General features: G+C 36.5%; 1 protein-coding gene across 2 annotated transcripts in view; it reads right to left on the minus strand.

Annotated features, from left to right (window-relative positions):
• LOC140137804 (E3 ubiquitin-protein ligase LRSAM1-like) overlaps positions 1 to 12,262 on the minus strand; it is a 42,972-nt gene that overhangs the window by 18,577 nt on the left and 12,133 nt on the right. The window contains exons 4-10 of one of the 2 annotated variants that reach the window (XM_072159586.1): positions 8,920 to 8,964; positions 7,827 to 7,901; positions 6,257 to 6,410; positions 5,668 to 5,789; positions 4,429 to 4,519; positions 3,540 to 3,688; positions 653 to 709 (exon numbers count right to left, since the gene is read on the minus strand). In XM_072159586.1, coding sequence (XP_072015687.1) covers positions 653 to 709; positions 3,540 to 3,688; positions 4,429 to 4,519; positions 5,668 to 5,789; positions 6,257 to 6,410; positions 7,827 to 7,901; positions 8,920 to 8,964 — 693 coding nt within the window. The remainder of the gene's footprint in view (positions 1 to 652; positions 710 to 3,539; positions 3,689 to 4,428; positions 4,520 to 5,667; positions 5,790 to 6,256; positions 6,411 to 7,826; positions 7,902 to 8,919; positions 8,965 to 12,262) is intronic. The other variant, XM_072159587.1, reaches the window with a different exon arrangement.

Below are 12,262 nucleotides of genomic sequence, written 5' to 3' on the forward strand. Positions count from 1 at the left end.
CATAAAAACGGTTGGTTTAGCATTTTTAATAATGTTTTTAAAAAAGCGTTTATTTTGTTATTATTTGATGAAATTCAATCACTGAATGTTAGAGAATTTATGAACAGGGTTCATAATTGATTTAAGTTATGATCATTGTTTATGCTCTTGACTCGTATCTCGCAAGTGCAATACAATTGTAGACAACTGCAGACCTCCTTGAACCGAGGATGGTCCCCTGTTGTAGAGAGGTCCACAGTTTATATGTGAAATGTCATGAGTGTACAAATACACTCCCACATACAGAAGGCATAAACCATCGCAACATCCCTCGTTATGGCTAAAGACACAGGGGATAAAAATTATATGAAAATCTTCAAAAATTGACTACCTCCTTAGCATAGCTCTCACATTGACTTTTTACATGGGTCCACCATTTTGCTACCAGGTTCTTCATGCTAATGCATTTTTGTTTTCCACTCTTTCCTAGCAATGTGCCAGAAAGCTTTTGCAAACCGTACATGGCAATTAAAGCATGAAGTATGAAAGGTGTATGCACACACAACATGCACTTTGCAGGTAGAACCTTGTTTTGAGGTGATCATGCAAAGAATCAATGGAGTGACAAGTCAAGCTTCTGTTTAACCATGCATACAACCATGCAAATAGTTACAGCATAAAATATCTGCTTGGTATCGGACAACACATTAGCATCGGGTTTCTTTGCTGCCTGAAATAATTGAGAAAAAAAATCTTTGGATAATTTGTGATTAATTCTTCCTCTCAGTTCAAAATACTACTATGCGAATGACCAGGACTCACAATTTGCATCTTCTTTAAAGGAACAAACCAAAAGTTCAAAAATGTCCTATAAACAAAAGTCCTTTGGTTATAGGGAAGGGGTCAAAAGGTCAGATTACATTTGTACAAAAACTAGTTAAATATCGGTCAAAGTTGAGGCTGGGATTGTTAACATTTCACAGTCACAAGGAGGGAAGCCCAGTGAGGGAGGGTGACAGCCTCCTAACAAAAGCACTTTTGTAATATGACACCATCGACCTTTTGGTTTATTCCCTAAAGGGCCGTTCATGCTACGCCCCAATTGCATTGCGATGCGTTGCCGATATTTCGATTACTTTTTACCGCAGCTCAACGCAACTTGTCACATTTCCAAGATAAAATGTATTTAACTTTATTGCAATACCGCAATATAATATCTTGCAGTACGATGCAGTGCGACAACGCACCAAACCGAAATTGCGGCATAGTATGAACGGACCTTAAGGCAATGCTAATTATCCTATCTATACAAGTCAGTCTTAGCTATTATAATACCATAAAGATTCGCCTAATGGCGCACTTGGGCACCTTTGCCTTCGGGTAAATTGCATGTGCAAAAAGAGAGCTCTCTCCTCTAAAATCCCCCAAAGAATTAAGGTTCCGAGTCCTTATCTGCTGGTGGGAATTTTACAGGCAGGCACTTTTAGGTTGTGCCTAAAATTCCACTTATACCAATGGAGCCCATCGCGCCATTAGGCGAATCTTAACGGTATTTTGCAGATTCCCTTTCACAAATTAAGCATACTGCTAACCGTCCAGTGTGTAATATTTTCCACAAGGTCCTATGCACACGCTTGACGTTGCACACTTATACACGATAGTTAATGTATAAAAGGAACCTTGCAACAGATTATAACTAAAAATGTCCCTGTCTTTGTATGCTGTGAATTTTTGCATATTCATGAGGATTTATCATTTTATTGTGCGAGTCTAACCATGACAGCTTTGCGTGCCTTTGTGTTACACGATAGACTGTAAAAATATGGGGTATGTGCAGAGCCGTTTCGCCTCTTGCACTTCATGGAACACGTTCCCGACAGGAATTCTGGGTAATTTTTACCTGTGAGATAGTTAAGACTCATACTTTCAAAAAATACCAAAATAAGCTGGTAACATAGTATGTTAGTTGCTACTTCACCCCATATTTCAGGCATCTCCTGCTCACCTATGAAACAGTGAAGGATTTCAGGGTTTTTCAGGAGATACAATATCACATCACCACAATGGGGTCTCACATGGTCTACTACACCACAGATCATAATCAATTTAGCTCTGTTAATTAAATTCTCATGCAAAAACCGCACATTTATATTGGTTAGTTTTATAAAGCTTATTAAATACATACTTTCTATATCCATATTGTATTCAGTATGCATTGATCAAAATACAATGAATATGGTTGTTTATCAGCATAAATTACCCAATTCCAAAACAATTTTGTATAATAAGTGATAAGGTACAAAATGTATATCAAATGGCATCCATTGCCATGCCATGGCAATGCACATTGCACAGTAATAATGGGTAATGAGATAGAGCTGACATACCCTCAAAGGTACCCTGTTGTAGACTCCCAATAAATGATAAGCACATATTATAGTATACATATGCAGCCACTCCCTGAGATAGCCTATAACAATGAGTTTTGTTGTATACATACAATGCACACTGTATCACATCACAAATCATCAGGCAATCAGAATACCCAGGTTACGATAATGTTGGGTGTTATACCTTCATAAAAGCATACTCAAGAGTTAGCCTAGTATCCAGACAAATGTTATGCAGCATTCGGAATAAATCAGTCTAATCCCTCAATGGAAGTCTTGATAATAGGCTCATTTTGTGCATATGAAGGAAGAACCCAAAGTTTGGAAATTCGCTGTAGCAATAGTGATGTAACAGGATTAAATACCATAGCAATGGGTTTACACTATTTTTGAATGTATTGCCCTGCACTAGATATTACGCCCTACAGGGATAAAGACCTGGATCGTAATTCTATAGAAGTTTCACATCATGCTGATCACCCGCACCTGTAAGATTACTGTATTTGAAAAGAGCAGTATCGTACTCAATCTATCATTACACACATGAGTGCATCCTGCTTAAAGTGCAGGGCAATACATTCAAAAATAGTGTAAACCCATTCCGATGGTAACTAATCCCATTATATCTCTACTTCCACTGCAAATAAGTTAGCATAATTAAATATCAAGTTGTGGAGTATTGAGTTTTTGTACCTAACACATTCAAAGGTCATCTATGAATGTACAGTCATATTGGGGGTTACAGACTGTGTCCTCACAGATGAGCATGTTTGAGAAATTTGTTAATTTAACTGACCTTTTCGATAAATCCAATAATTCATTAAGGTTAGACCCAAAATTTCATCATCTGACGGCACGCTGATGCGCGCATAATTTAGCAAAAATCATTACTGTGCATTGTAAGTTGGCCTGATGTCAAATGACAACATCTCAGGTCTAACCGCAAGGAATTATGGGATTTACCAAAAAGGTCAATTAAATAAATGGCGCACCCCAATTCTATAGTCTGTCCACCTTTCGGCCAGACTATACTGAAACTGATGATAAAGCATATTTTGCTGCAATTTTTCGGTGAAAACAAAACACACAACTAACCAAATGGCAGCTGCTCACAAATAACAACACATTTTTGTAAATTACATCAAATGGTTCTTTTGTTTATGTACTCACCTTAATTTTTTCATAATTCATGACACTGGTTGACATTGCATCTAGCTTTACTCTGTCTGCTTCCAAGTTTTTATTTGGTGCCCCTAATGTAGGTGCAGCTAGTACATTCAATACATGCTGTGATGGTGGAGTGTACTCCAGGTTGCATTCTTGGGGAGAAATTAGGCATAAAGATCAAATAAGCTTGTGATTATGCTGTTAAATATTAGGGGTGATATCAGTATGCTGTAAAAAGTAAGTCAATATAAATTCACAAGCATAATTTCAGTACAAAATTAGTTGTTTATAAAAAAAATAAGCAAATTTCAGTGCATGCAGAATAAAGGTGAAACCTGTTTACTTATATCAATACACCACTGAAAATCTCAGTAATTTAATTGATCAATTAATTCAGTTACAAATTTAATTTGAAATGTCTTATTCTATTGCATACTTATAAAACTACTAATATGTGAACAGTCATCAAAATATTTTCTCCAACTTGTATTGCAAAACGCTACAGTTGACATATGATTGCGATACCATTATAATACAGTACATTAATGTTATTATAAATTGACCAGATCATAATACGCTGGTAGGCTTTGAGCAAAACATTATATGAGTCCTTGCTAATGACTGTGTAACTCGCATGTTTACTTGCAATTTAGTTGATAGCAATATTTGCACTACACTTTGAAAGTTGTATCATAACTGCAAAATTATGGAGTGCAAATTGTATTACATAATGGCTTAATAATTCTTGTCTTGTCATGTTCTTACTGCACCAACCACCCCCGCTGGGCTATAAACGTGCAGTCCCTCATGCATGCAGTTGCAAACTAAATTTTGCTGTCTGACTTATAAATGTTGACACTATCAGCTGATTGCAAGTCATTGTAAGCCTTACCTGAGCATAGGAATTTCATGATAGATTCTGTCCCCAGTAAACATGTGTTTGCAGGCGGATACTTCATATCTTTGCCGTCTAAATTTATAGTCTGAAATAAAATATATTCAAAATATCCCATAAATACAGCTGCACTATCCCTTTTCTTATATGCATTTTGTTCCTATTCCTGCGATGTGAGAAAGCAGATTACTATGGATTTATGCAATAGTTCCCTTTTGCTATAAAAATGTGTGACTTGCTCGCACGAAATGAGCGTTAAGTCGCAAGTTGGGAGTTTTGAGACTTTCCAAAAGTTGAGTTGATGTTCTTTGTTTAAAGACACCTGTAATAGTCAGTGGTATGTCCTTTGTGAAGACGGACATAATATGCTGTACTCTGTATTCAATTCTGTCCCAAAGGGTATACCATTAAGATTCGCCTAATGGTGCATGTGGGCTCCTTAACTTTGGGGTAAATTTCATGTACAAATAGAGAGCTTCCTCCTCTGAAATTGCCAATAAAAATTAATGGTCCATGCCCCTATTTGCCAGTGGGACTTTTATGGGAGGTCGCTTTTAGTTTGTGCCTAAAATTTAAGTTATGTCAAGGGAGCCCATAGCGCCATAACGCTCCATCACATATACGCAAAGGCACACAACGCTGGCATGATTGTTTGATTTGATTTGTTTGGGTTTCACAACCCTGGATAACCCAAGAAAGCCTCTATTGAAGCTTATTTCCATTGGGGTCCATTTGAACACCGGGACGGGTTGGGAACAGTCAGGGGTTAACACCCTACTCTTTCCGAAACTGGCTGCGAGGTACATGTACAGGTATGGCTCTCTGCACACAGTACCGACAGATTAACGTCCCCTCCGAAGGACAGAGTACTTTCATGATTCATTTAATTACCCAATGAACCATGGGGAGAGTGGAAGTCTAAATTTAATCTACAGAAGTTGCCAATTAATTTCAGACTTTTTTTTCCAAGTCAATATCCCAGCAAATCGCACCCCCGGGTATTGAACCCGGGACCTTATGCACTAAAGGCAAGTACCGTAACCATTGCGCCACGCTCTCCCTTCATTAGTCACGTACGATCGAACAATCAACTCTCATGAATATGCAAGAATTCACAGTATACAGAACACTGGTTGAAGTTCACTTTTCTGTTTGGCTCATGTGGCAATAAGTATATAACATACAAAGAGATTCAAACCATGTTATTGTCTTTTGCCATAGAGTATGCCATCTTACCTCTAGTGTTCTGATTTCACATAATCTGCCTGGTAATACTTTGATTTTGTTGTTTCCTATGTCTAATGTTCTCAGTGACTTCATCTCGCACATACTGTCTGGCAACTCTTTCAAGCTGTTACCTGTATGACAAATCAAACTAGTTTTAGGCATTGACATATTTTATAACAATTCTCAACATTAAATTCAACTTAAATAATCAAGGAATTTGAATAATTATTGATTTATAACCAAACAGGTCAAAATTCCCGAACTATCCGGATTTTAAACTGGAATGTATAATGCATTCGGCATGGTCAGCAGTGCCTGATTGCGCTTCTCGATTATCTTGTTAAAAGAACTAGGTCACATCTGGGTCATGTGATGAATGAATGAGGTGCCAATGTGATGATGGCATGACCCCACTTCAGTGTTTGCGCTGTTAACAGTGCCAAATCAGAAGACTGCTGAAGGACCTTGCCGAATAATTTAAGTTTGGAACAATAATGATCTATCTACTCATTAGATGAGCATACCAAATAATGTTATTGCTTTGTCTTCTTCAGATCTATTTATTTATATTTGCAATATTTTATTTTTGCTGACATACCTCTCACATTGAGTGTTTGCAAGGCCTGCAGTCTTCCTAAACCCTTTGGGAGTTTCTTCAATTTGTTGCTTTCCATATTGAGAACTTGTAGATTGCACAGCTCGCAGATTTCTTCTGGTATTTCGGTGATTTCGTTTTTATGTATATCCAACACCTGATATATCAAATATATAATTCAATAAACATATAGAAATAATATGTTTATTCAAAGTAATTCAGACAACTTGTATTTGTAAAGCCCATATACATATTGGATTGTCACTGTGGAGACCAAAAACTGTCAACATCCAAATCTGAATTATAATTTTCATCTTACAGGAATTATTAATGATTCGCTAAATCAGACGTTCGAAAAAAAAAATCAAAAATAATATTCCTGTATTTTTGTAAAGAGTATAGGTGCGCTAACACACCCTGCAAGTGATAAGATTGTAATGAAGGTAAACTTTGGGGAGCTGCACAGATAATTGGTGGATGTTACAATCTAAGTGCGGATAGGTCTGCGCCAGGTTCGGCTGCAACTGGCCTAGGTGATGCGATCTGATTGTGATGATTCACCATGGCAGCGAAATTACAGCGCTTTGAATCCTTCAAGATCTAGCTGGAAAAGGCGCTATATAAATCGCTATTTAAAAAAACAAACAAAAAAACAAGCTGTGTTTAAGCCATACCTTAAAATATTTTACTCCTTTACAGAGATCATTGATGGTGTCTCTAATGCTTGAGTTTTACACAAGTTTGTGCATGTGTTTGCATCATGCCTAGCATGCACCTTTCTTCCATTAATTGGGTTTGGGCACTTGTGTTCTACAAGTCTTTCTGAAATTAAGCCAATACAATTCAACTGACATATAATTAGCAGCCCAACTTGACTACTTCAGAAAATGTTTTGAGGAGGGGCTTTATTGATACTATTTTTGAACTGGAAATGGCCACAGGAATCACTTAATAGGGTGAATGCATTAATGTGAGTCCAATACAGTATCCCATTAATGGGAAACTCAAGTATCAAATACTCCTGAGCAAGGTAAAGTAATACTCCCTTCCAAGGAAAGTAATCACAGTAACAGCTTTGATCAAATCAAATCAGACTAACTGAGTGTCTCTTATAATACACATCATTTTTTTCACTGGATTTGACGATGCAAATAATAAATGAGAAAAGTAGAAAGTGATCTCACCTGGGAATCGAACCCAGGATCTCAGGTTTAAGAGACCTGTGCCTTAACCACTCTACCACAGAAGCTCATGATTAGGCAGGTTGAAATTTGAACTTATAAGCAGTCAATTAATCTGATCTCCAGATTATAGGTTCAAATTTCAACCTGCCTAATCATGAAGCTCCCATGGCAGAGCACAGGTCTGGTAAAACCTGAGGCCCCGGGTTCGATTCCCAGGTAGGATCACTTTTTCTACTTATCAGCTTATCTCCTTTATTATTTTTGACATCGAATCTGGTGAAAAATTGTGTTTATTATATCTATTTCCTGTAGATCATGCCACTGTTTTACCATGATTGTCTTTTACTCTTTAGGATCAATCAATTACACTTTGGGTCCACTACACTTACCCTAATTGACATCAAATCTTTTACCGATCCTCCTCCAGACAGACATGACAAGTAATTATCATTAAGTATTAATACCTGAAAGGCAAACGATGGAGCAAGAACAAAATTACACATACTGTACATGTTGTAATATATGTTGGGTTTTTATTCCACAATGGTCTAAAATTTGTGTGAATTTAATAAGTGGCCTGTGAGCATGTAAAGATGCAAAAATAACAATAAGTTAATTTAATATCATTCATTCAGAAGTAAATTCCCTGAAATTCACAACTCACACAAATCCTGACTAGGAAAAAAACCCCGCTTTCATAAGTTAACCAGGAAGCATTTTGAAAAGCATTATTTCATTTTTGTAGGAAAAATGCATCAGTAATACTGTTACAGTGATTATCATAATGTCATGTTGAGCACTACATACATGTAAATGCAGTAGGAGGATAGTCTGATTAACAGCATATTTTCCACACTATCCCATATGCCCCCTCCATCAAAATAGTGATTTCGGTAGTGGGAAAACGAGACTTGATCTCAAAATATGATTAATTCTTGAGCATTGTGTTTCTCGTTTGTTTGTTATGCTTCGTTTTGTTTGATGGTAACATTTCTTTGTTAAAGGGGGTGACTTCCTCTGGCCTTATTGGCCTTCTGGTCATCCCCTCCATATTTCGTTTGTTTGATATTGCCTTTGTTTATTTGTTTTTTCAAATTCATACTTGTGTGATTTCATGTGAATTATGGGAAAATAAAATATCTTGTATCTTGAAAACATAATTTAGGGATGTAAGAGGCCACAGACTGAAAAGGAAGAAAATTACTAAAAAAATGCTGAAAACAGTGTAAAAATGCCAAATATGGGCTGAAAATCAAAGAAAATGTGTAAATTTTGGCAACAACAAAGAGGAAATCAGCTGCTAAGAGGAACTCTCTCACACCCTGATATTTCAATTCAGACAGCATTCAGTATTTTACTTCTCATATTAAAACAAATGGAAACTCAAAATAATGGAAAAAGACCAAAGGTCATTTAATCAAAGTTACATCAGCATGCGATGACAATGGACCATCCTCCGGTATTAATGCTTGTTGAACTTACCTCCTTTAACAGAACTTTACACAATGAGTATGTGCCGGCTGGAACCTGCAAAGACAAAGAAATCATGGAAAAATGTTTACATGTAATAAAGAAGCTTGTACACATGCTGTGAAAGCTTCATCAGAATAAGCAATGCAAGTCATCATACTCATAACAAAATTAGCTCTTTTTTTCCAGATAACTTTTGTTAAAACAGAGCTTGAAAAAAAAAGACCCAGCATGAAGGGCTAAGTGCTAGGTGGCTTTCACATGAGTCCAGGATTTAGAGAGGTACATAAAATGATAAAAATGGAATGTTTTGTTGGTATCTTCTTCAGAATATTATCTGAAAATATTTCACCCTTATCATGTTTTATCCAGGAAACAATTATTTGATACTGTAAACTCTTCAAAATCCATTAATGATATAGATACATTGTGCAGATATTGCATGGACTTCTTAATAAGCCATCATTGCACATAAAGCTCCTTTCCAGAAGAACTTAATCAACAGACAGCTTCAACATTAAGTTTCTTTACAAACTAAGAGAAAGGTGAAAAGAGAGTTAACATACGGAATATGCATTCCTCGTGAAGAACAAGGAATGGCTCGATGGATTAATGACATTTCCTGATGAGGTTAGCAACTATTTAACACAGAATGAGAACTCAAATCCAGACCCATCAAATGAACCTGCAGTTGGACATTCTCAGAAAGAGTGGGAATCTCTTTCTGGGCGGTCTAAAAAATGACAAGCACATGGTATACATGTAAGAGAATCCCCAGATAAACTTCTCTATGCAGCTTCATAAGGAGCCTTCAATAAGAACCCTGATCAGAAGCACTGCCCATTTTTAAAACTAGCCATGATGTCACCAACATGACCTACCAAGATAGGGAAAATAAGGGAAAAAAGTAGCCACTTGACACTCCAGAGCCTTTTACACCAGATGAAGTGCTGCCACTGTTTATTGACTGCAACATGATAAAGCAATCGTATCAAACAGTATAATATGATCCACTGCAAAATCCAAACTAGCTAATATTTACCTCCCCCCATAATAAAATCAGGGAAGCTAAGATAAAATGCTATACCCGGCCAACATCTTTGTAAATGAGGATTCGGCAAAGGCACCATTTCAGAACCGTCTTGCCATATGGTAATGCAAATAATTCAAGAAGAAAATGAAACAGTTACTGCCATTGTTGAAAACATTCAAGCAGAAGAAACAATAGTATGCAAATGGGGTTTCGATGGATCTTCAGGACAAAGTCAATACAAACAAAGATTCAGCTCAACTGATAAATCGGATGAGAACTTGTTTTGCAAGACACTTGTGCCCCTTCAACTGTGGCAAATATTGTGGCAAAATTCTGTTCCTTCCTGAGCACGGTTTTGTCGGCCAATCAACCTCCAATTCAGGAAGAAAATGTCAAGAAAAAATGCATAGAGTCCCTGCTGAAATAAACAGAATGCAACCTCTAAACGTTACTTCAGACATTGACTATGAATTTGAAAAGGACGAAAACAGAAAAGACGATATGCAAGTTTTATACGATCTACATCTAACAATGGTGGATCATAATAAATGCTCTTACAGACACAAAATCTTCCATGAGATGGTATGTGGAGCTACAATGTACATCTAAGCAGTGACATTCATCCTTAGCCACACACAAATTTTGGACAGTTATTAATATTACAAACACAGTCGGCCCCCTGGGTCGGCCCTAAAATGCAGTGTACTTGAGCATGAACTAGCTCATTTGCATAACAAGTAACTAGTTTTTAGAGCCAACACCCTTTTGAGCAAATGTTGCATTCTGTGAGCCCACAAATTAAACCTATTTGTTTGAAACAACATGTTTCAATAATTTACATAAACGTATGTTTGAAATGGACATTTTATGAAAGTTAATTTTGACCAATCAGAGAACAGTATTTTAATACATCATACGAATTCAAAATACTGTCCATTGAATTCCTGCAGGTACATAAAAATGCAATGTTTTCTTGGTATCTTAAAGACATTTTTAATCTTGGCACAAATTTGTTACATCCTGGCCCACTGTGCACAGTAGCCCAAGACACACCAAGTTTTAAATACAGAGAATGTGCTTCAACTTAAATGATATCTAATATAATAATGAAGCATCTCCAGCAACAATTCAAATCTGTTTTCCCCCAGATACAGTGGGCCTATGCATGTACTTTCAATCACAATATAATGTAAACTGAGCATTCATCTATGATGTAAAGATATGAGACAAACTTGTGTACTAGATATGTTAACGTGTTGAACAGTCCTCTGGTATCTTAATTGGGATCAACTTTTGGCCAATTACAGAAACTGGAATGCAATCAGTGAAATGTCAATGCACACTTGACCCGTACTGAGCTTGACCTGTTTTGCTGTGTTACCTACAAAATGTACATTGTAGAGGTAACGAAACATTGAAGAAAGGGAAAACTATTCTTTGTTTGCATTGCTTGAATAAATTGAATAATTACAAGCTACAATCCCGAAATATGTCTTGAAACATTAAAAGCGTCTTTAGGGAAAATAAATCCCCACTCCCCGTGCAATGTTGAAACGTGCAAATGTGTTCAGCGTGTCTCCAAAGTGTCGCAACATTGAATGATGGGGGTGGGGAAGGAAAAAGTGTTAATTGATGGCCCAGCTTTCTTCTAATTCCAAATATTGAACATTTTATCCACATTAAAAATACACTTTTGATTTCATTCAAGATGCCTAAAGCGTTTCAAGGACATATTTCGGGGATTGAAGATAAGTCCTGTATCCTACTCTCTAATTATAAAATGTGTCCATATCTGGGTATTAGTAAGGTACATGTACTACTCATACGCAAGTCAGTGATTTTAAGTCATCTGACGTAAGGACAACTGAAGGCAAAAAGAAATTTAAAAACTTTGCAATTTGCATATAATCACAGCGCTAATTTGCAACAATATTCAACTAAATTCAGACAAGATATCATTTAAAAAAATGTATAACAAAGCTAATATTGAAACTTTTCATTTGAAACCCAATATATTCCTAAGACCTGCTATCTGGATCCTTTATACATGTATGTCATACAGAAATAATGTAAATCTAGCATTAGGAAGCAGTAATGATAATTGCATGTACACTTCAGATAGAGTCTTAAGCTCATGAAGTCTCACAATTTCTTGCTTCACTTTTCACCTGATGCATTTGTTTATCATAATATAAAAGTCTATATGTACAATGTATACAAGTGTACATTAATTACAAGAAACACACAGAAAATTCACATAATTGAGGACAGCTTTACAACGCTTGTTCAGTCCACCATTTACTCATGTTCGGTCATAATCAA

The sequence above is a fragment of the Amphiura filiformis genome, chromosome 17 (assembly GCF_039555335.1).
Source record: "Amphiura filiformis chromosome 17, Afil_fr2py, whole genome shotgun sequence".
NCBI classification, from domain to species: Eukaryota; Metazoa; Echinodermata; class Ophiuroidea; order Amphilepidida; family Amphiuridae; genus Amphiura; species Amphiura filiformis.